The sequence below is a fragment of the Abramis brama genome (genome assembly GCF_963993115.1).
Source record: "Abramis brama genome assembly, chromosome: 1".
In the NCBI taxonomy this organism is placed as follows: domain Eukaryota; kingdom Metazoa; phylum Chordata; class Actinopteri; order Cypriniformes; family Leuciscidae; genus Abramis; species Abramis brama.
Window position 1 is genome coordinate 59,936,415 of NC_139963.1, and position 24,753 is coordinate 59,961,167.

General features: G+C 35.4%; 1 protein-coding gene across 1 annotated transcript; it reads left to right on the forward strand.

Moving 5' to 3' along the window:
- The first annotated feature begins 4,078 nt into the window (after positions 1-4,078).
- LOC311077771 (uncharacterized protein) lies at positions 4,079-24,749 on the forward strand. Its single transcript, XM_084106390.1, has 11 exons — positions 4,079-4,254; positions 14,835-15,161; positions 18,417-18,761; positions 18,850-18,975; positions 19,068-19,097; positions 19,324-19,353; positions 19,955-19,975; positions 20,455-20,478; positions 21,120-21,143; positions 21,234-21,263; positions 24,676-24,749. The coding sequence occupies exons 1-11, from the start codon at positions 4,209-4,211 to the stop codon at positions 24,714-24,716; spliced, it is 1,044 nt and encodes a 347-aa protein (XP_083962516.1). The 5' UTR covers positions 4,079-4,208; the 3' UTR covers positions 24,717-24,749.
- The last annotated feature ends 4 nt before the right edge of the window (positions 24,750-24,753 follow it).

The window sequence follows — 24,753 nt, forward strand, 5'->3', positions numbered from 1 at the left end:
TGGGTTACGATTCCACTTAAATCACCACTGGATTGTCCTTTTGCCTTATTTTCGGCATTTTTGTCAGTTAGGTTATCATAGTAACCTATGCTACCTAGGCATACATAAAGTTATTTTATAATAATGCTCTGTCTATCTACAGTAATTATCTTTTAATATATAGTTTTTCTGTGTAAAATAACTAAGAAGTTATGTATAAAAATGCAATAAGTACATAAATTCAAATACAAAGTTTGTATATTTTCAATTTTTGCAGATCCAGTTTCACAACTTTGACCAATCTCTAATTAAGTACTTAATAATAGCAAATGTACAGTCAATTTCTGTTAAATACAAGTATACCTGCACATTTACAGTATTACTCATTAAACAAACTCTGAACATCAAGATACGTGAATGATAGGAAATACAAGCTTAGTATATAATTTAGAACATGTAAAAATATCCACATTAAAAGACAATTGCTGTATACCTTTATACTCTAATATAATTTATTTTAAACATTTACAATTACATTTTATCCAAAGTGACTTAAAATTAAGAGAACAATAGAAGCAACAAGTGCAGTGACAAGTCCCAGTTAGTGTAGCACAGTGCACAATTTTTTTTTTTTTTTTTTTATTAAAACAAAGATTTAGTATTATTGGGTCAAGTGTTTATGAAAAGATGGATCTTTAACAGTTTCTTGAAAATGTGTTGAGTTGCGCCGGTCATCCCACCAGCAGGGAACAGTCCAGGGAAAGGTCAGTGAAAGTGATTTTGTGTCTCTTTGGGATGATAGCACCACAAGGCGCCGTTCACTTGCAGAACACAAGCTTCTGGAGACACAAAGATCTGAAGCAGTGAGTTTAGGTCTTGCTGCAGCATCTGGATCAGTTGCAGAGGTTTGACTGATGCTGGAAGGCCTGCCAGGAGAGCATTACAATAGTCCAGTCTGGATAGAACAAGAGCTTAGACAAGGAGTTGTGTGGCTCCGATAGGAAGGGCCGGATCTTTCTGATGTTGTAGAAGGCAAATCAGCAGGATCACACAGCAAGGATGGTTTGGCTGAAAGTGAAACCATAAGCAGTTCTGCCTTGGCAAGGTTGAGTTGAAGGTGAAGGTCATTCATCCAGCAAGAATTTTCCATCAGGTAGGCTGAGATGCAAGCAGCAACCGTCAGTTCCTCTGGCTGTAATGAAAAGTAGAGATACGTGTCATTAAGTGATAGGAAAAGTCATGTTTCTAAATGACAAAGCCTAGTTATGCTACAAAAAAATAAATAGATGGGTGGAATCTAACACAATCGTGGTCTTACTGTAGTAAAAACAAACCTTGTGCAGCTACAGTGGCCTCACAAGGATCAAATGAATATTCACATGGGAAAATATAGTATAAAACAAATTAAATTTTCTGCCACTTTTAGTGCAATCATATGGAATCAGAAGACTCGGCCATTACAATATTTTAAATTACTTCTTCCCATACCTTGTTTGCCATGATCATTCTGCTTTCCACTTGACCTGAAATCACACAAAAAAAAAAAATTAACAACTCAGTATTACATTTACACATGTAAGAATATGTTCCACTGAGACAATGCAAAACCTGACTATGATCTGGAAGCTGAGCAGGAAAGGCTAACAGTGAAGTTTTGAGCTGAGACGAGACACCTAACGTTAGGGGTGTAAGTTAACTGCCTGTTCATCTGGATCAATGCAATTTTCATAACCAATGATCAAAAGTATCCTATGAAAAAGGCTACTATGATGACCCCAGGCCATCCAAAATGTAGATACGTTAATTCCTTCATCAGAACACAAACATTCTATCAACTTTTATTTTATAAGCCTAATATATGCACATGTATGCATTCTATAGCTACGTGTTGGCAAGCAGATGCAGCCAGAATATGCAATTTATCATGTTGTGTTCATATTCTAGTCTCATGTGCTTTCCTGTATCAAGTACAGTATTTACTAAATTCGTTTTCTTACCAGTCTTGAGATAGCCATGTTAACCCTTACGAAAATTAACTATGGTTTAACCACAAAGAAAAAAAACAAAAAAAAAAACATGGTAGGCCTATTTGTATTTGTAGTATAACTGTGGTTATTAAAAATCCGCCAAAAACGTGGTTACTATAATTAAAACCGAGGATATTTTTTAAGAGAAGAGTTTTCAGCTTCCAGGCAGTGTTTCAAAATGTCCCGCCATTTAAGAGATTGATTTACTGACAGATACTATCGCGTATTAACATCGATTTTATACACAATTAAACGGACTTTGATATGTATAACAAGTCTACGAAAGCTTGTTTTAGGTCTTTTGAGATGTGGGTTCAACTGATGGAAAATGTAAAGACGCATGATGCTACATTTTCAGTGTTTTGCCCTCCAGCTCTCGCCAGTTATGACAGAACATCATTTAAGAATGCTAACGTTAGCTTGAAAACTGTAAACGTAACACAAATGTAATATAAAATATCGTTCACATGTAACTTAGGATAATGAGACTCTTACCTCAGCCGGTGACCGGTTGGCATGATGTCCGCTGTGACGAACAAGGCTCACAGAAAAGGGCGTTATTTTCAAAGAATCCAAAGGGACAGACTGACAACAGAACTCCTGCTCACGGCTGCTCGCCTCTTGACGAATACGATTGCTTTGAACCACTGTTGATCTCACAATCCACTTCACGAGAGTATACTGAATTCAAATCTCCCGCTTGCCCAAACTCGACTGATCAGCTAACGTTAACCGTTGTGGGTGGGAGTAAACAGCGGAAAAGTAATGGCGGCGAATTTGAATCTGCGTCATCGTGCGCGCGCGCACTCACAAAGCCCTGAATGTGCAGCAACGGAGATTTGGAAAAATATTCATAAAATATACATGAAATTATGGGAGAATAAGACAATGAAATAATGATCAAAATGAGTATAAAATAAAATGTGAAATAAAAAATAATTCAATACAGGCCTACAGCCTATGTAGGGTACTGAATGTACAAATACTATTATTTAACCTTAAAAAAACTCACTTTAACCCCCACCTGCTTAATAATCTGTAAGGAAACATATTGAATAGATGCTGATTTCCGCAGTTATACCTTCTTTACTTTTGTTTTCTAATTTCACAGAAAAAAATCTGTAAAATATTACCTAATAATTTCTGTAAAATTACACATAACTCTATAAAAATACAGACAAGTTCCTTTTAAAAAAACGTAAAATTGATGTAAAACCAAAATACAAGCAATTACCTGCAATTTTATTTATTTAACAGTGGACCTTTAAATTACAGCCTTTTATTTTACAGATATTTGCTGTAATAATGACAAAACGGTAAAAATCTGTAAACAAATACAGACAATTACCTGTAAAATTACACCTTTTTTTTACAGTGTGTGCTGTAATGGACCTTATAGCATCACAAAATGTTGCTGTATAGTTTTTAAACACTGATAATATTGCTCAGCTTAATGACAATGCATTTATCTCGTGCTCTAGATAGAAAAAAAAATATGCAGACAGGTAACCATGTTGTTTTGAAAATGTTTATTTGTGTGATTAGTTCTTCACACAGTTTGAGAAAAGTATTTCGGATGTGGTCCACATCAGGTAGTCTCTGTCAAAACAGTGTTGGCTCAAATCCGTTTTGCAGATATGGGCCAGAGCAGTTTTTAGCCCTTTTTTAAATGCAGTCGGCTCAGATATGTATCACAGATTCGGGCCACACCAGTGTAGCCTATGTGAAAACAGTATCGGCTCAGATTCATATTGCAGATCTGGACCAAATCAGTGTCAGACACAGCTAATGTCTTTCGGTTACCTATGGGAAAAGTGATCTGGGCCAGATCTGTAAAATGATATAAATACTGAACTGATGGCAGTTAGAATGTTTAAGCTGAAACCTCTATCTGGCACGGATCTGGTTCACAATCAGAAAACGTCTCTAAGATAGAAACGGAGGCAAGGGGCTTAAAACGGATCCGGGCCAAATGTAATTGCTATCTGGGCTGGGTCTTGTTTTCCCAGCTCTCCCCCAAACTAACAACATGTAAGTCGGTCCAGTCACAGTCTGAGCGATTGCGCATGCGCAGTGCGGGATTTTGGCGGTGGGTGCGGTTCAGGAAGGATTCTCAAACACTCAAAACACAGACACAACGGTGGAGATTTATAGCCATAATCGTCCTTATCAAACTCACCTTTCACTCAACTTCTCATCAAAATGAAGAACATGTTTTCTATTTGTGTATTTTGCTTCGTCATAGAAGGTAAGTGTTTGAATTCTGGTTTTATGTAATGCTTTCGGTTTCTCTTCCTACCTGGCAGGTGTGACAAGTGCTGTGTTTAAATACCTTTGCTTATGAAGTACGGTTTTTAAACTACATATTAAGCCTATGGTTGATGATGTGCTTGACTCGTTCATTTAGAGGAACCTATCCTCCAATCATAAACTACATTTTCTGCTTTAAAGGAAACTAGTTTGGTAAAGTTGACAACATATTCACAGATTCGAGTTTCCCGGATCAATAACTTCAATGTTACACACTGTAGTGTCACTAAATTCAGTTAGAAAAGCAGTTTTACATCCATTCTAAATCTCAAACATCTTAAAGACATCTTAAATGTCGTAGACGTAGTGCAGATGAACGGTTGCGATACAGTAAGCTAACACAAATTACGTGACTGTTACGTAATCTGGTGACCAAACTTTCGTCGTCGTGGCAAACGCAAAAGTGAAATTCCTGGATTCGTTGTGACGACGTAACTTTGTAACGTTGTCAGTAAGTAACGGCGTGGCAACGTTGTGGATCGACAGTCGTGTGTTGGTAACCAGTTGGTCATTTTAGTTTTTAATAATCTGGGCGGACATGCAGTGGTCTTATTTAACTTGTCCTCATTGGCCCAAAACTATTTTAGAGACTTTTTCAACGACATATGAACGATACAGACTCAAAATTTGGTTAATTTAGTTAATTTACTATAGAACAAAGCACAAACAGCAAAAACAGTATGCAAACAGGTTATACATTTAAATGAACAAGGTTTTCCCCAAAAGCTTGAACATCAAACTACTTCTACACGTCTTCATTTTGGTGGCCCTAATAACAAAGCAAGAATAAGAAAAGAAAAATGTAAGAAAAAAGAACATTTTTCCATTTAACATTTAAATACACAAAGCAATTAGCACTGAAAGATAGAATCTGTAAAAGCAGACAGTTTTGTTTAAAAATCGCTCATATATTTTTGCATCATTTCCTTTTAAAATAATTTGATAACTTCATGACATGTATCACTATATTCTATAAAACCTTAGTTTGAAATATTTTTTTTGTACATTTAATAATACATATTATTTTGTTTTTCTTATTCTGAAGTCGTGATTGGATGTCCATTTTTTTTTTTAAACTAGGCCTATTTATGATTATTCCTGAAGGCATTAATCCCCGAAATGTCAGGTGGTGGTGCAACTGTTCGAACAAATGAACAGACTAAGAAAACAATTAAAAATGGTGTCTTAATAATAAAAAAATAAAAACTATGCCATCATTTTAGGTTTGAAGCCTTTCATGTAATTGTTTTTTTTTATAAATATCAGTAGTTTTAAAGCTGTTGAGATAATTGAGAAACTTTTGTCCAGCAATTTGTATATTCTCAAATGTTATTATGAATTTACCAGGTAATAACAGTAAACATGATAATGCATCGTCCAGAGGAGCATAACTGATCTCTTTGGCAGAGTGAAAAAGTTTGTAGAGCTCTCTCAAATACTGACAAAAACTGCTAATTTCAAGTAGGCTATGGGTAGGTTGGTGGTACACTTTTCATGTCAGGTGGTACAACTTCAATACATATTTGGGTTGTACCACCTGACATAAAAACTTAAAGGAGAACTCAATTTTAACATTGAGATCATTTTTTTGTCAATTTGGAGTGCTGTCAATACAGAGAACAACGACAAAAATCGGTGTTGCCTACACCGTGTTATCCTCTTTTTAAAATTTACACCCTGTTGACTTCAATAGGGCAAGTGTTAAACCTGCTTTTAGCCTCTTAACATCCTTGATGTGTCATTACAAGTGCACAGATCATGTGAGTGATTCCTTCAGAGTGAACACGAGTGAATCTGACTGCAGTAGATGTGAAAGATATGAATAAAAATGATTTTATTTAAGCCAGCGCAAATACCTGTTTACATCCTGTTTTTGGGTTGAAGTCCAAAGTAGTCGATTGCCGAGTTCACGCGCATGATCATAGGTAACTAAACCTATGCGCGTGCCGTGAACTTTTGTCGTTGTTCTCTGTTGACAGCGCTCCAAATTGACAAAAAAATTAGCTCAATGTTAAAATTGACCGGAGTTCTCCTTTAAATTAGTTTCAACACTTTAAAATATCATTTAACATCTGAAAATTGTTTAAACACATTGTCTTCAAGAGTGTTGATGTCATTAGAAGTCTTCCCAAGTGAGGCTGGATCCTGGATCCATGTATCCGAACTGGAGCTGCTGTAATCTCTAGTAAAATATGCTGAGCATCCTGAGATGGAAACAAGGAGACAACAGGAGAAAGATTAGCATTGCTGCTGTTCATATTATTTCAGGCAAAAGATGGTCATGTGCACTTTTTACTATTTCATCATATAGTGCAAGATTATAAGATGTTCATTGAATGCTTGGCTAAAGAGATGTGTCTTTAATCTAGATTTAAATTAGGATAGTGTTTCTGGTCTCCAAACATTATCAGGAAGGTTATTCTAGAGTTATTCCCTTACATTCTATTGAATTAATAGGAAATCATCTGATTTTAATGAGAAAACATGGCCTAACGAGTCAGCATTTTGATACTTGAATACTATACATTCTTACAGTGCAAACGTCCTAAACATTAAGTATTATCAATGTTGAAAACAGTTGTGCTGATTAATCTTTTTGTGTAAACCAATGTAACAGTTTAATCCATTTTCTTTTTTCTCTCTCCAGGATTCATTGTTAAATAGACCCAACATATATAAACAGTAGTTTACACTACTGTTCAAAATTTTGGGCTCAATAGAGTAAAAATAAAAACATAAAAAAAACATATTTTATTCAGCAAGGATGCATTAAATTGACCAGAAGAGAGAGTAAAGATTTCTGTTTCAAATAAATGCTGCTTTTTTTCTTTCATTCATCAAATAACCCTGAAAAACACAACAATATTAAGCAGCACAGCTGTTTTCAACACTGATAATAATCATAAATGTTTAATCTATGGTTTTAGTTTTACTTATTCACTTATTCATATTGCTCATACAGTCACTTTCTTTTGGATGTCAAAACTTTCTTAAAATAAATGAAATAAATGAATGTAAATGTAAATATGAGAATTTAAAAAATAAGAAAATAACAGATGCATGGTGATATACAGTAGTTGACAAAATATTGTGACAAAATGGATATGCAGTTATTTAATGAGCTCCCTCACTTCACCTGTTTCCAACTTCTCTGGCAGCAGCTTTCTTCAGAAATGTTGAAGTCGTGGAGCTTTCCCTCTGTTGTAAAATGATTATTGTGTTGCTGCTGAAATCACATAACTATTTTTATCAATTTGTGTTAACCATTGAGCTAGTTTCAGCCAATTTTCACATTCCATGTAAGTGACGTCATCGAGTAAGTTACATTTATGTTAAATAAATACGTTTGTTAAATAAATTAGCTCACTTCCAAACTAACTTATTTTGTACAAAACTATCAAAACCTCTCATCTACCCATAAGATGTGATTAAAAGCCTAAACGTTCATATCAAAAGCTCAAGCTATGAAGTTAGCATGATGTTAACGTTACCTCTTCTGAAAACAGTTGAGATGCTAATGGACTTTTTCCGAAGACACTAAACCATTTATATAAAGCAAATATTCAACAGAAGCATGTCAATTACAAGTAAGAGAAGTGTCAAGAACAATTGTGTATTGTGTATTATTTGTGTGATTTTAGAGACTAAACTCACCTGAAAGCAGTGAAAACAACAGCGAGAGAGTTCAGCTGCTTTGTCAGTTGCAGTCACTGGGGCGGTCGGTCGGTTACGCGCACACCCATTAAAACGTCAAAGCCACGCAACATTTATAAACATCTAGAATTATAACCTTAATTACTTGAATAAAATTAACGTCTTTCAAACGTACGGAATACTAAACAAATAATTGAAACAAATAAAATATTTCATAGAAATGCAGTCTGATAAGATGGTAATGAAATTACGGGCCCGTGACGTTGCAGTTCCATTGCCAGTAAGTCATGAAATTACTAAGTTATTACGAATAGAGTACGTATCTGGAACGTAGTTGGTTATCTTATAACCTTTGGAGGACGTACTGACGACGTTGTGGGTTGGTAATATGATATTAATGAATTTACGGGCCTGTGACGTTGTAGTTACGTTGCCAGTAAGTCATGAAATTTTGAAGTTATTACGAATAGAGTACATATCTGGGACGTTGTTGGTTATCTTATAATCTTAGGAGGACGTACTGACGACGTTGTGGTTTGGTAATATGATGGTAATGAAATTCCGAGCATGCGACGTGGTAGTTACGTTGTCAGTTAGTCATGACTTTGACCAAAAAGTACGAATACATTACGTAACTGTTACGTCGTGTGTTGGGAAAGCCGACTAAAACACATAAACTACACTGTGTGTGTTCTCGTCTACATTTTAAAACAGTTCAAACATAACCTGTTTTTTGTTTTTATGCCAAATCGTTATTGAAGTGTTTCGGAGCTGAATCTCTGACAAATGTCAAACTTCCAACGTCAAACCAACATTATATCGGTCTTGCAGATTAGTGTTGTCATGCTACCAAAATTATGACTGTGATATGATATCAGACTAAAATACCTCAATACTAAAAGAAAAGTAAAACAATAAAAGTAATTGAAAAATATGACATAATTTACAATTCATTGTTTTATAAATTAATAAAAAAATAAAAAACTCACTTGACCAGCATGTTCCTGCCCTGCTTTTTGACCTTCCCTCCCCTTTATTTTAAAATAAATAAATAATAATAATTATTACATGTCAGTGTGAACGTGCTTACAGAGAGGTTTGCAACAAGCAGATTATTATCAATCATGTTATCATTCGCTAACCTTTTACAATTCTGAACAGGTTGGGATGACCAAAATCATATTTCATGATAGGAGTCATTTCATATTTTTTAAATATAATTTTATAATTACAATACAGATATTTAATTTAATTTTATCTTTGTTATTAAAAAAAAATAGCTAAAATGCAAATTACAAACAATATGACAAATACTATCAAATTAAACAAATAAAATAAACAGCTACAATGAGTCTATTTAACAGTAGCATTCAAAAAAGAAATTAAGTCTTCACTCTGTAAATTAATCATAGACTGATTCTTAATAAATAGATTGAAGTTATTCAGTCAAGCATTGGGTGATTGTCTTTTTTTTTATATTGTCTAACATTAATCACAGAATATTTAGGCTGCCGGTCCGGCCCTTTAAGGCCTGCACGGACCCAAACTGGAACACATCCGATTTCTAGATGTACAAATCTAACTGTGAAGACTTCAGTGTAAACACCGCTTTTGGGTCTTTATTAGCTTTTCTATACTGGCCCTGATAATCATCCCAAATACTTACGGCTTGCTCCATTTCTGTAAATCTGTTTTTATGAATGAATGAGTCTCTCACCCATTGCTCTATAGTTGTCTTCGTCGACAGCTGCTTGCACCTCCTTCTGGTGAGGTTGACTAACAGCTATGGAGAACATCAATCGGCAATCTAGTGCTATTCCTGCCGTTCCCGGATGTCAAATGTTGAATTTTCTGTCGAATTTGAACCACTTTATTTTGTGGAAGCGAAATAAAAATTGCCTGTCGAATATTATAGGTTGTATTTTTAAACAGAATGAATATTTTGGAAGTGAAATCTGAAAGGTGAATATGGATTGATTTTTTAATAATGGATTTCTATTTTAATATACTTTAAAATATTATTTATTTCTGTGGTGCAAAGTTAAAATTACTCCAGTCTTCAGTGTCAGAAATCATTATAATATGCTGATGTATTATCAATTTCAGATTAAACAGTTGTGCTGCTTAATATTTGATTGGAACCCGCGCTACTTTTTTCATGATTCATTGATGAATAATAAGTTTATGGGAACTTGTTCTATTATATTTTTCCTATAAAGTCTATGTAAGTCAATGGCCACCGACAACTGTTTGGTTACCAGCATTCTTTAAAATATCTTCTGTGTTCAGCAGAAAAAAAATCAGGTTATACAGGTTTGGAACAGCAAGTTCCAACAAGTTTCATTAGGGCCCAAGCCTTGAAAGGGCGTCCAAAAACTTGGTCCATAAATCAAACACACTTGCATGTAATAATACACATATAGATCTCATCGGGCCGAACAACTTTCATGCTCTAAGTTTTACGCCAGCCCAACAAGAAGTCGGCTATTTAGGGTTGTTTGGAAACGCATGCTCAGGAATTTGAAACGCTTCTCCTGGGGAATTCACCCGATCGTCACCAAACTCGGTGTGCATGAAGTCAAGACATTGAGGATGAAAAATTTCCAACGGATTTTTGATATCTCAAACGGTTTGGCCGTGGCAAGGAAACAAATTTATGGCGAATAATGGAAACAGGAAGTGTGTTATAACTTCTGCATACATTAACTGATCTTGATAAAACTTCAGCAGTTTGTTCGTTGTAAGAGGCCGATCACATGGGTGTGACTATTGTGAGTCAAAGTTATAGCGCCACCAACTGGCAGCAGGTCATTTTCAAAATGCTTTGAAATCACCCTCTTATTTTTACCCGATTTGCTTCAAACTTTATGTGTATAATGTAAACACACGTCAGATGTAGACCTGTGAAAGGATTATTGATATCTTAGATACTGTTGTCGTAGCAACGCATCAAACTTTAATATTCTTTTTTGATGCTTTTGAGTAGGGCTGGGCGATAAAACGATAACGATATGTATCGCGATAGACACGTGATCAAAATCAATAAAAAATGCGTTCGATAAAACGTTCGATAATTTTTTTTTTCGTCAGAAGAAATCAGAGATTGTGAAGCAAGTTTGGTTCCATGAAAAAAAGCACTCACTCTCTGGTAACCTAGCAATAGGGGGTGATACGCTAACAGCCGGTCATGTAACACAGTATGGTTGTGCCATATCGTCATCTGAAGCCATTCCATAGCTTAATGTGAGGGACAGGAGTCTAGTTACATCATTAAAGTTTACGGAAACTCATTTTCCCTCCTCTGCGGCTGTCAATCATTCTCCATTCAGTAACGTTATTCAAAGAGCGTGTGCGCCTCTTCCGGTTACAGCAGGATGCACGGTAAAACTCTCTCCAATATGATATATTCACATTATAATACTTGATCTGTAGAGAAAAGGCTGGATTTGCATAAAATGACTTTATTTTGTTGGAGTTTGTTGCTGTTTTTAAACGACTCGCTACCGTGTGCCTGTTAGATCACACACAGCACAAGGACTATGAATCGGCATCAAACGCATATAACTGAATATAACAAATAACTGGAATTTAAAACTCTTGAAGAAACAAATTATCAATAAACTGTTGGACAGATAGGATTTGTGTGCTCGACATTTCTTCGCTTTGTGCCGTGAACTTCTAAATGCGCACTTGCTGTGACTCCATGTTGCTTTGAGCAAATCATTCTGCACCCGCGATGCGCATACGCGCTTTGTGCGCTCTGTTTTGAACATGGGTTTTGAAGCGTTTCATATTACCATGGTTTTGCGCACTGAAAAATTATTAAAAGCCTATATATTTTTTATACTTAGCCTGTTCAATACATTTAAAATAAGCATAATTTAATTGTGTATTATTTCTGTGTACTATATACACTTCTGAATTTAAAATATTTTATAAATATAAAATTGTGAAATGTATGATTGCCTGATTGAATTTTATAAGAGCACTAATAGTAATATTATTTGTACTATTTATAATACTGTTTGTTTTTATTAACATGTTTATATTTTATAAAATTACTCTGCAGATTTTTTCAAGAATTACTTTTTGCTGCTGATTTACTAAGTTTAATAAAAATACATAATACATTTATGTAATTTTTAAAGGTGTTAACTGTAATCTTACACTGCAAAATGAGAACTTACAAAGGATTAAATTCATCACAATTATCACAAGTATCTGGATATCTGCCGTGGGGTTTGATAACCTCTCTCTTTTTTGACCATATATGTGTTTGCATCCCTGCTTTATAACTGAGGGGATTATAATCAGAGGAAGGTTAAGTTTAAAATAAAAATGTTAAATGTAATATATTTTTCTTCTGGTCCTTATTTTAAATAGCTCATAAAAAAAAATCAATAATTATCGATATCGACCAATATGAAACGCTTATATCATGATACAGTTTTCAGCCATATCGCCCAGCCCTACTTTTGAGACTCTTAACATACTTTAAATTGCATGAAACTCGTTAGACACATCACACTTATTATCCAGTAGACATGTGCAAAGTTTCAGAAACGGGCGTGGTGAGGGGCTCAGTAGCGCCACCTTTAGTCAAAAAGGTGTATATTGTTTGGTCTGAATATTTGGTCTGAATATGGATTTTTTGCTAAATCAGCCTCTGAGTTTTTAGTTACTCCTCCTAAAAGGTTTATTTTATTCCCATCAAACTTTTTCAACATGATAAAAATATATATTGATGCTAAATTGTAAACGGATATTGAATATCTCAAATGGTTTTGCTATGGCGAGGGATTAAATTAATGTCAAAAAGGAAGCAGGAAACATCTCATATCTTCTAAAAATTTAATTATACACTGTTTATTTTTATATAAAATTATACAAATATTAGAACTAAACCCATTTTATTCTGTTTTTGCAATTCAAGAAGTATGAAAAAGTTAAAAACAGGCTATTTAGTGCTATTTGGTTCAACAAAAATAGGGCTATACTGTCCTCTTGTGTCCAAAAGGATATCAAAATAGTATATAAAACGTTTTACTAGGTAGGCCTATTGTATTTAAATATGAATTTATTAGGTATATGACACTGAGGATATTTTCCCATCGGTTAATCTACGTGTGACACAAGCGGGTGCTTTTAAATCGCTAATATAAAAGTGAAAGTAAAAAACGGACGTCCGCACGGACATTGATAATGGTGCACGTTGGAAAGAATGATATTTATAAACATAACACTAAACCGCCATTAGGTGTCGCCAGGCGACCTTCTTAATGAGCGAGTCATTGATTCATTCGTTCAAACGATTCGTTTGAATGACTGAGTCATTCATGATTGAGACAGATGTTTATGAATTGACCATTGAATCTTTGAGTCAACCGATTTGTTTTAAAATGCTGAATCATTCAGTAATGAGAAAACAAGTTGCTGTGAGATGCGCGATGGTTCTGCTGTGATCTTTACCTATTTTTGCTGCTGAAACATTCAATATTGCATCTAAAATGTAAGTGACTTAATTGTAACTGTTTATTAACCTGTTGTATGAAATCAATGTCACAGTTTCATTTGTGATTGTATTCAGGAAATAGTTGCCTACTCGTCAAGTGAGGTTGCTTAACTCTATCATATGTTATAAAATATATAAAAACTCCATATTTGTAATTTTTATAGTCAGTATGTTGTTAACTGGGTTGCTTTTTTGTGTGCTGCGCTCATTTGTTTACAATTCTCCTGGAGAAGCTGCACGAGCCTCAGCAGTGCAACCTTGTTACCATTGATCAGTAATACATTTATTATTAACTGTTGATTGCAACTTAAAATGACTGTAATGAAATTAGAATAATCTCTCGTTTTAGTGATTCCCAAGTTATTTTTTTTGTTATTGACGTTCTAATCAGGCTATACTCTGGTCGGGCAAGTAAAATTATCTTTCAGGTAGGCCTATTGTATTTATATATAAATATATTAGGGATGTGACTCTGATAAAATTTTCCCACTGGTTAATCGACGTATGACACCGCTGAGGGCTTTTAAATCGCTAACTTAAAAGTGAAAGTAAAATACAGACGTCCGCACAGACATTGATAATGGTGCGGAGTAGAGCGAGCATTTTAAATGTATTCCTATGGAAGTAGGAATGAACTAAAACATTTTATTTATGTTTTTATGTGTCCACTGTTCAATAAAAACCGCGTCACACACACACACACACATTCCAGAAATGCAATCTTGACATCGCAGCCTGTTCATTATAGCCCTAATAAAATATCATAATAAAATAGTCAACCTAACATATACGAATTACACTGCTCTGTTTAAATAGTCAGTAGTACAATTTGTACCATTCACAGTAAGCAGAGCTCCACTGTGATGTTTCCAAGCACATTTTTGCGCGTGAAGAGGATGATTTTTTCTATCGATATTGGAACACAAGTGAAGTACAAAGCCTATAATAAAGAAGAGATTAGCATCCAAATACATTGCAAATATTGAAACATTTTGATTCTGATGAGAGGGTTACGTGAGACCAACACGTTCTTATACTTTCATTTTTATTTTTACATTAAATTTAAAGGATTTGTTGTGGAATATTTTGAGTGTATCATAAAATCAGAATAAGGTAAGACAAGTAATATTTCTGTCTTATATATGTATGTATGTATGTATGTATGTATATGTCCCGTCCCCGGTGCCTTACCGGGGTTGCGGTGCCACCTGCTTGGGCCCGTAATCGCTGCTCGCAGCTATATTTTTTCTTCTTTTTCTTCTTTTTCTGGCAATTGTTGATTGTTGATGAGGGTAAAGCGCTTGGTAAATGTATAAATGTTCTATCTCTTGGTGTTTGCGTTTGATCTGCAGGCGTGTTTGATGTCGATCCAGATGAAGTGAAGACGGCGATCGAGGGAGATTCTCTCACTCTACAGGCTGATTTTACTGAAACACAGAGAGATGGTCTTGCAGAGTGGACAGTTAACGAGACTAGGATAGCAACAATTTACAAAGCAACTGGCAAAGTTGAATATAGTGATGTGAAGTTGATGAGGATGTTTAGTGGCAGACTTAATTTGGATCAAACTGGCTTTCTCACCATCTGGAACATGAGAATCAAACACTCTGGTCAATATACAGTCGAGAGTATGAGCAGTGTAGGAATCAAATCCAAGACATTCAAAGTTATTGTGAAAGGTGAGTAAATTAAATCTGAACTTCTTTGTGTGTAGGCAAACTGCATTTGAATGAAACTAGAGAGAGTGCGTCCACGGTGAATGTGTGCTGTGTTATAATACGTTGCGATTGACGACGGTCATATCATTTAAAGGGATACTCCACCGTCTTTTCATATTAAACTATGTTATTCCCTTAACTAAGACGAGTTGATACATACCTCTCTCGTCTCAGTGCGTGCACTCAATCGCTCTGGCGCGCGGCGAAACTTTGTTCACTCAGTTCATTCAATATGGGCCAAGCAGAGAAGCTACCAAACACCTCCACGTTTTCCCTATTTAAACACAGTTACTCGCGTAGTGTAACTCGACCTAGGACGGTGACACAAAACAAAATGTTGCGCTTTTCTAAGCGTGTAAAATGGATAACTATATTGTATGGCGGAATACCATAGCAAGTGCTTATGAGCACTTCGACTTGGCGGAGTAATATCTTCACTCGTGAAAAATCCTCTCACCGGCCCCCGCTCCCTCTGGTGAAGATATTACTCCGCCATTCAAATTTATATTTTTTTATGTTCTATGAGAAAATACTTTCTCACAAAACTATTTTTAGTCTCAAATATTATTTTTTTCCTATTGGTATGAACTTTTTCTCTCAAACTTTTTTTTTTCTCTCAGATCATTTATTTTCTTGCATGTAATAAAGACACAATTCTATCTCCATACGCATCATCCTTAAATAATTATCGACTTTTACCTATGTCAGGTGACCTGTAAATAGGAAAAAAACTTCCATTGCAGTTTTGCGAAACATTTCTTTTTCGAATTGCCTGAAAAAACACCTCATGCGAGCGTAAAAACTTTTTTGCGATAAATGGGAGTTTTTGTGAAATTAGCCGCATATCCATTTCACTTCAAATTGCGCAAATTGGAAATTGCAAATTGAAAATACGCCCAATGGAAACACGTAATTTTCGCCAAAAACTCCCATTTATTGCAAACAAGTTTTTACGCTCACATGAGGAGGTTTTTCAGGCAATTCGTAAAATAAATATTTCGCAAAACTGCAATGGAAACAGTTTTTGCACATTTACAGTCACTTGACGTAGACGACGCGCTGTTTGGACAAAATACGAGACAGAGTTCTTTATTAAATTCATAAAAGACAAAAGAATGACAGGAATAATGGATTATAAACTTCAAAGAAATGCCACAATCAAGACCTCAAAGCAGATATGAGGGAGATACACCCAGAAACACCTCATATGTGCCGCTCATAAGGGTCTTTCCTTACCATTAAGGCTTGGAAACACACTGTACATCTCCTTCCATTAATAATAACGGCTAGTGCAGTGGCTGAGATATACGTAAACCTACGCCCGTTGCCATGATTTTTGGAGTGATTTTACTTATCGCGAGAGGAAAAAATTTCATTTTAGTCGCATAACATCGGTTAATGGAAACGTTGTCATTTCACAATAGTGTTTTGTCAACATTTAGAAAAAAATCGCAAAAGTTTTGCTCAAATCTGTAATGGAAACACGTCTATTGATGTGTTTCCATTGAGCATATTTTCATTTCACAATTTCAATTTGCTCAATTTGAAGGGTAATGGAAATGTGGCTTCCTCAGCAGCGGCACCGACCCGACCCATATTAAATAGTAGGGGTGGGAATCTTTTACCATCTCACGATTCGATTCGATTCCGATTCTTGAGGCCACGATTCGATTCAAAATCGATTTTCGATTCAAAAAGATTTTCGATTCAAAACAATTCGATTTTATTCATAATGATTTCTAATCAGGTTTCTGATCATGATCTACTCTCATCTGCTTTGCAATACAGAATGACAAATGGAGACATTAAAGTGTCTTTTTCACATTTATTAAGTTCAATTCTCAGGGAAGTGCCTTTTATCAAAAACATTGAAAAAATATTTTTACTTGGTACTTTTAAAGCAAAGTATTTATGATGACCCATAACGAACTTACTTCCAATACTTCCTATATTAATTGTATTAATAAAACAAATGGAAGTGATTTGGCAAGTCAACTGTAAGGTTACATTTGCCAGCATATGTCCCAACATTGCTGAGAACCAACAGGAAAATAAATGTGTGCCTGTACTAGCAGCGTACTTGTAGTAAATTAATACAAACTTCATCATATTCTGAATCTCTAGCATTTAATAATAGACTTCTAACCAACATCCTCTTGTTATTTCCAATGAGCAATATAATCCTTCAGACAAAAAAAAACATTTTGCTGTAGCAAATTCACAAACAGTTTTCGTTCAAAAATATAGAATTATGTACCAGAAGCTATCATAACGTATAATGCTTGTGGACTTGCATATTCTGAATAATTAGTAACATACAAAGTCGCTCTTGACTTATACACAACTAAATAATAAAGAGTTATGACTTGAAATGTTTGCTGTATACCACAATCAAAAATAGCAAAGAAAGTGAATGAACATTCTGCAGAGAGTAACTTACAGTCAAAATGTAACTTTTTGTGACTGGCATTGCACATATTGCATACAGATCAGATCGGTTTACACAGCATATTGATGTGAAAACTAAACAATACAGAAATTAGCTCTCATACAAAAAATACTAAATAGATCACAATGAAATTGCCAATGTTCCATACGTTAGCTTTTAACGAAGAAGACATTCTCTGGTGCCGTTCGGATTTGGCGCTCAGCCATCATGCGTCTGTTATGTGCGCGTCTCTGTTATGTGCACGCCACAGACTGTCCGCGCACTGCACGTCCGCTTCAGAGTTCCGCCTTTTGCGTTCCTTCAATGTTACGTTATTAGATTTTTTTTTTTTTTTTTTTGAAAATCGATTTTTGACATTTGTGAATCGATTCAGAATCGTCCACGTCCCGAATCGCGATTCATCTAAGAATCGATTTTTTTCCCCACCCCTATTAAATAGTCCCAATATAAATACTATTATAGGTGTATAGTAGTGATACTCACTCATTATACATTTTGTAAATTTTTAACACAAAAAAGTTACTTACTGCAGCTTTAAAGAAGTTAATTGAGCTGCTAATTTTATTTGTTGTTTGTTGATTTTCAAATATAAAACTTTTCAGTGTGCGTATCGGCCCTTTTTGAACATTTTCATCTCATTCGAACAAAACCGTGATAATATTGATAATCGTGACATCATGACATTTTCACACCGTTAGATCTCTATTTGTGAGATCTAAGCTGAAATAAATAACCAGTTATGACATTATGAGATATTATGTTTGCAGAATCTCCACTCAAGTCTGTTGAAGATAATGATGAAATAAAGGCATTGTTAGCCACAAAGGGAAACTCTGAGACTCTACACACTGACACTGAACTCCAGAAACATGATCTAATACTGTGGAGATTTGGAGCTGAAGGATCTCTCATCGCGAAAGGCGATACAGAAGACGATCACGCGTCACACTATGATGGTGATGATGGGAGATTCAGAAACAGACTGAAGATGGACATTAACACTGGATCTCTGACCATCACTGACCTTGAAACTGAACATGCTGGAGAATTCAGACTGAAGATCATTAGTGACAGAAGGATATTATTTAAGAGATTCACTGTTACTGTCTCTGGTGAGTTGTATTATTCTTTCAGCACAGCTCTGAAACACTAGCGTCTGCTAGTACTTGAGTTGATCCAGGTGTCTCTCCGTCTCTTCAGTGCCAGGTCTTCCTCCAGGAGCGGTGGTCGGGATATGTGTGGTTCTGATGCTGGCGGCTGTGGCTGCGGCGGCTGGTGTCGGGATTTACTGTCGACGCCGCGATTCTGAACTCAAGAAACTCATACGTAAGTCATGCATATGATGAAGAATCACTCAGTGTCTTCTCAGTGTCTCATCTGTTCATTCATCTCTGTTTTGCTGTGCCGCCGACATGAAGCGGAGATCTTGAAACAACTAGAGCAACTGCGTAAGTATTACAGCTAATACAACAAAACAATTTACTTTATTGTGCTACTGTAGATTTAGTCAATATTTATCATTTTCACCACAAGTTCTGCTCATTTGATATAGTGCAGTAATGAAGTGTGTGGTTATCCAGTATTGACCTGCATGACATTAATAAACTCATGAATGAACTCGTTTGAGAACTTATAATCTCATTTGTGTTTCAATGTGCGGCTGCTGACGTGAAGCGAAGATCTCCAAACAACTAGAGCAATTGCGTAAGTGTTACAGCAGATACAAATGGTTTAAATGTGTAATATGATTTTTTCATAGTCAGTATTTTTTATTTTTGTCTTTATATTTAAATCATTAATTATTTGTGATTGTCCAGCATTGAGCGGCATGAATTTAATATACTGATGACTGAATCATATACAACCAGTGGTAGACATCAACAAAGTATTTTTATTTCATTACTGTGCTTTAGTACATTTTATATTTTTATTTGTAAATCTTCACCCGTGTATGGAAGTGTTTCTGGCACTAAATAAAAATAAAATAAATAAAGGTACTTTTCACTCTATCGCACTATTCAGTCTTTTTTCCCTCGCAATTGTGAGTTTGCATCTCACAATTCTTGTTTTAATTCACAATTGTGAATTTTAAAGTCAGAAATGCCAAGCAGAAATGATTAAAAACTCACAATTCTGACTTTCCAACTCGCAACTGCGTATTATATAGTCTTATATATTGTAATATATAAATACATTTTTTATATATATATTCGCACAGTATTTTGTCAGTATTTCTGACATGTTCACCTGATCACTCATTTTTTATCTCCTCTTTTCTGTTTCTGTGTGCTGTTGTGTCATGAAGTGAAGCTCTCCAAACACTTGTGTAAGTATTAAAGCGGATACAGCAACAGAAAACTTCACTTTGTTGTTTGATATAAAAACATTACAGGTGTCACACATCACTTAAAATATATCTAAATTAATATTAGCCAATAAATTCAGTGATAAGTATTGTTGGTGACACTTTATAATATAGTCCCATTAGCAAATTATTAGTATGCACTAGTGAACTAATGTTAACAAATGGAGCTGTTTTGTGAAGTTTTACTGCATTGTTTATTTTGTTAAATCACATTAATGATGGATTTACTGATGCATTATGATGGAAATCATGTGTATCGCATACAAAGTTACTGTAGCCTAATTGTTACTGATCATTATTATAAAGTCATGTAGATGGAGAAGTGATTATTAGAAGCTCATGAAGAATCACACAGTATTTCTTCTCAGTGTTTCTGATATGTTCATCTGATCATTTATAATCTCCTCATTTCTGTTTCTATGTGCTGCTGTGACGCGAAGCCAAGATCAATGAAACAGAACTGGGTAAGTGTTAAAACTGAAACAATTGTTCATAAATGAACCGAAAACCATATATTGTTTTAAACACGTCTGTGTGTCTGTCTAGTGCATTACACATTCATCCAGTATTTTGGACATCCTTTTTTTATGGTATTTCGGATCACATCAAATGATTGTTTGTTCAGAGCATTTGACTGAAGACATATAATATGCAAATAAGCATTGCTTAAACTGTCAGTTGTGATTTCATGTTGACTTTAACACACAACGTTACTGTAATTGAGACAGACTATTAAGATGAAGTGATTATCATACATTATTAAATGGCTTGGCTGAATTCCAATGGAGAATGCGGTCTGTTATTTCTTGATAACAGACCGCTGCGAAGTATAACAGACCGTTGCCATGAAAAACAGCGCGTTGCTATGGACGCGGAACGGACTATTTATTTTGTAGGTAGCCATGTAATAAGCGGGATAATGTATAGAGAGGCGGTTGTTAGAGCGAATAACAACCCCTTCAGGCTGAAGGCTCCTGTTCAGCCTGTCGGGGTTGTTATTCGCTATAACGACCGCTTCTCTATACATTATCCCTTACGTATCTTCTCAGTGTTTCTTCATCTGTTCCTCATTTCTGTTTCTATGTGCTGCTGCTGTGACATGAAGCGAAAGGCTGTGACAATGAAATGGGTAAGTATTTTAAAGTAAAAATGATCTTTCATCTGTTCATTCACTTATAATCTCCTCATTTCTGTTTCTATGTGCTGCTGTGACATGAAGAAAAGATCCCGGAAAAACTAAAGAAAATGTGTAAGTATTACAGCTGATACAGAGAAAAAGTTCGCTTTATTGTGCGACGGTACAGTTTAAATGTAAAAAATAGTTTTCATAGGCAATATTTCTTTTTTTTTAAACCATATGTTTTGCCTGCATTTGATTTATTAATGAACTGTGTGACTGTCCGGCATTGAGCTGCGTGATATTAATATACTCATGACTGAATCACATGAAACATGTGACATACGGATTTAGTGATTTGGGCGTAATACAGGAATGGGGCCCAATACATTTGCACACATTTACAACCTTGAGGTTCCTTTTACTGTTTTGATGCTTGTTGTTGCATGACCGTTTCCCTTAGTTGTGTCCAATTTTTCATGTGCATGTTACAAATAATAGCTTTCTTTCAAGTTGCAGAGCCCTTGTTCACAAGTAAACAGGTTTTAACAGTATTAGAGTAGGTTGGACACTTTGTGGTAATTTTAACGCACGACTATCTAATTCTAAACTTTAAAATACAGTTACTTTTTATTTATTTTAATTACACATTTAAATTAAATTGAAGGAAGTTATACATTTACACACGTAAGGATTATTTGAACAAAAAGTGAAGTGTGCCTTTGTGGAAAGTAACTGCGCATGCACGCTCTACTTGAACGCTAAATGAATCGCCAACAGCGCTCAACGCATTTTAAAAATAATCCAAACTATAATAGCCTGTAATATATGGAGCGAATTATGTGCCATAATTTAACAAACAAATCCAGCATTTTGCAAACAAACTCAATCTACTTCGCAAAGGAAAACTTGACTCGCAAACAAACTCAATCTACTTCGCAAAGGAAAACTCGACTCGCAAACAAACTCGATCCGCTTTGCAAAGGAAATCTCGACTCGCAAACAAACAGAAAGCAATGTGCAAGCACAAAGGTCACAAATGCGTGCAGGCAGATTTTCTCACAAATGCGCCCAGGCAGATTTTCTCACAAATGCGTGCAGGCAGATTTTCTCACAAATGCGCCCAGGCAGATTTTCTCACAAATGCGTCCAGGCAGATTTTCTCACAAATGCGTGCAGGCAGATTTTCTCACAAATGCAGTTGAGCAACTTCCTCTTCTAAAACAGTAGATGGCGCTAAACTATAGGCTAATTTAGCGTGGATGTGGATTTCTGTCTAGATATGCAATAAACGTTTGGCAAGAGAAAACCTCAAAAAGGTTAATTATAGATCAAATAAGACAGAAACACACCCGTTCACCGGTCATTTTCCTCAGCTGTAGGCAAAGGCAAGTTTCAAATCAGTGCTTCTCCTGGGAGACTAGCGTTAAATTAGCCTATAGTTTAGCGCCATCTACTGTTTTAGAGGAGGAAGTTGCTCAACTGCATTTGTGAGAAAATCTGCCTGGACGCATTTGTGAGAAAATCTGCCTGCACACATTTGTGACCTTTGTGCTTGCACATTGCTTTCTGTTTGTTTGCGAGTCGAGATTTCCTTTGCAAAGCGGATCGAGTTTGTTTGCGAGTCGAGTTTTCCTTTGCGAAGTAGATTGAGTTTGTTTGCAAAATGCTGGATTTGTTTGTTAAATTATGGCACATAATTCGCTCCATAGTAATAGCCTAGCACATATTTTAAATTTGTATCATATATGGCTTTCACAATAACCATTTAATTTTTTTACGTGCTTTCTTTTCTTTCCCGTTTTTTGTTCGCTGAGGTGGAGCTGCGATAAAATATTGCTCTTGTAAATACTTTCCAGCATTTCAGTAATAAAATTGTAGGCTACATCTTACGTACGGTGCTCGGCAGTGATAAAAAATTACTTAAACAGTTTTTAAGTTTTGAATCTCTTCTTGTAAACTCAGAGGTTTCAGATGACAATTAAAGGCAGAGTAGGTAGGATTTTTCAAAAAAAAAACATTCCAAATTTGTTTAAACTGTCTATACCAATACATAATTAAAATGTAAGTACTCTGAAAAAGAGAGTATAAAAATCGAGTGTCTGTAGACCTCTCACAACTGTTGTAAACACAGCTAATTATTTCCATTCACTCCACCCCCTCCCTTCTGGGCTCCTTCCAAAGCCACGCCCCCAAAACACATGAACGCGTGATGCCAAACGCTCAGGCTCAGCTGGAAGACGCATTTATTTACTTATTTATTTATTTACCTGAGACGAGTGGAGAGGAAGGAGAGCAGTGCATGCAGTGACATCATGTCAGAATCACATGTAATAAAACACCTAACTTTATCACTATAAATATAAACAAATAAGATTTATTTTAGTACTCCCTATCAAGCTAGCATATCGATACTGGTAAAGTTTAAAATATACTTTGTTTGATTCGGTAACAAGCTATATTTATAGGTAACGAGCTTATATTTATAAGGCAAAGCTAAAAACAGGTTGCATTGATACACGTTTTTCCATTGCCATCAGTTACACTGTGATGGTGAATTCCGTGTAAGATTCATAACATATACGGTGTTTTGCGAGTTTCCATGATGAAAACATTGTTGACTCTAACTGTGCGTTCACACCGCCGGCAGCGAGAGCGTCAACAGCAACAGGGGTGGTAGCCATGGTTGCGAGAGTGAGTGACAGTCGCCCAAACCAATCAATTGTTTCGTCCCGAATGGAAATAATGAGCTGTGTTTATTGCAGATTAAAAGGTCTACAGTCACTCAATTTTTATACTCTCTTATTCAGAGCACTTACATTTTAATTATGTATTGGTATATAAAGACAGTTTAAACAAATTTGAAAAAAAGTTTTTTATAAAAATCCTACCTACCCTACCTTTAAATCCTTACACGACCTGTTTGTCAAAAAAACAGAGGTAATTTGGCCAGAGATTGTTATGCGGGTTGGGTGAGAAAAAACACTGACATTATGGATTCGCACGGCACTAAAATCACTGACTTACCCCTGTAAATGTTTAAAATACCTTACGAGCCCATGAAAAAAAAAATTAACGTCCGAATACGACTTAACTGACAGCTTTCACTGGCCTTTGAAAGCGCACGCCGTCTTTTAGAACAACTATTCTACTTGGTCCTGCGAGTGAGCGATATTTATACAAAATAAAATATAATACACACTGTTGCTCAGTATTTAGTTAAAGCTTCACATGTGTGAGCTGAGATAAAGTGTGTGTGTGTGTGTGTGTGTGTGTGTGTGTGTTTACAACAACTTCATTAAGATCTGTGTTTAATGTCTATTTGTGTTATTAGGGGTCAAGCATTAGTCATTTGTAGTGTTTACATAAATTACACATTAATGATGGATTTAACTAATGTTCACACATTCAACATTACTGTAATTATTACTGATCATTAATATAAAGTCATGCAGATGATGAAGCTCATGAAGAATCACACAGTTTCTGATCGCTCACTAATAATCTCCTTGTTTCTGTTTCTATGTTCTGCTGTAACTTGAAGCCGAGGACTGTAAAAAAGAAATAAGTAAGTTTCACAGCTGATACAGCAAGAGAACGTGTAGTTTTATTGTGGTACAAT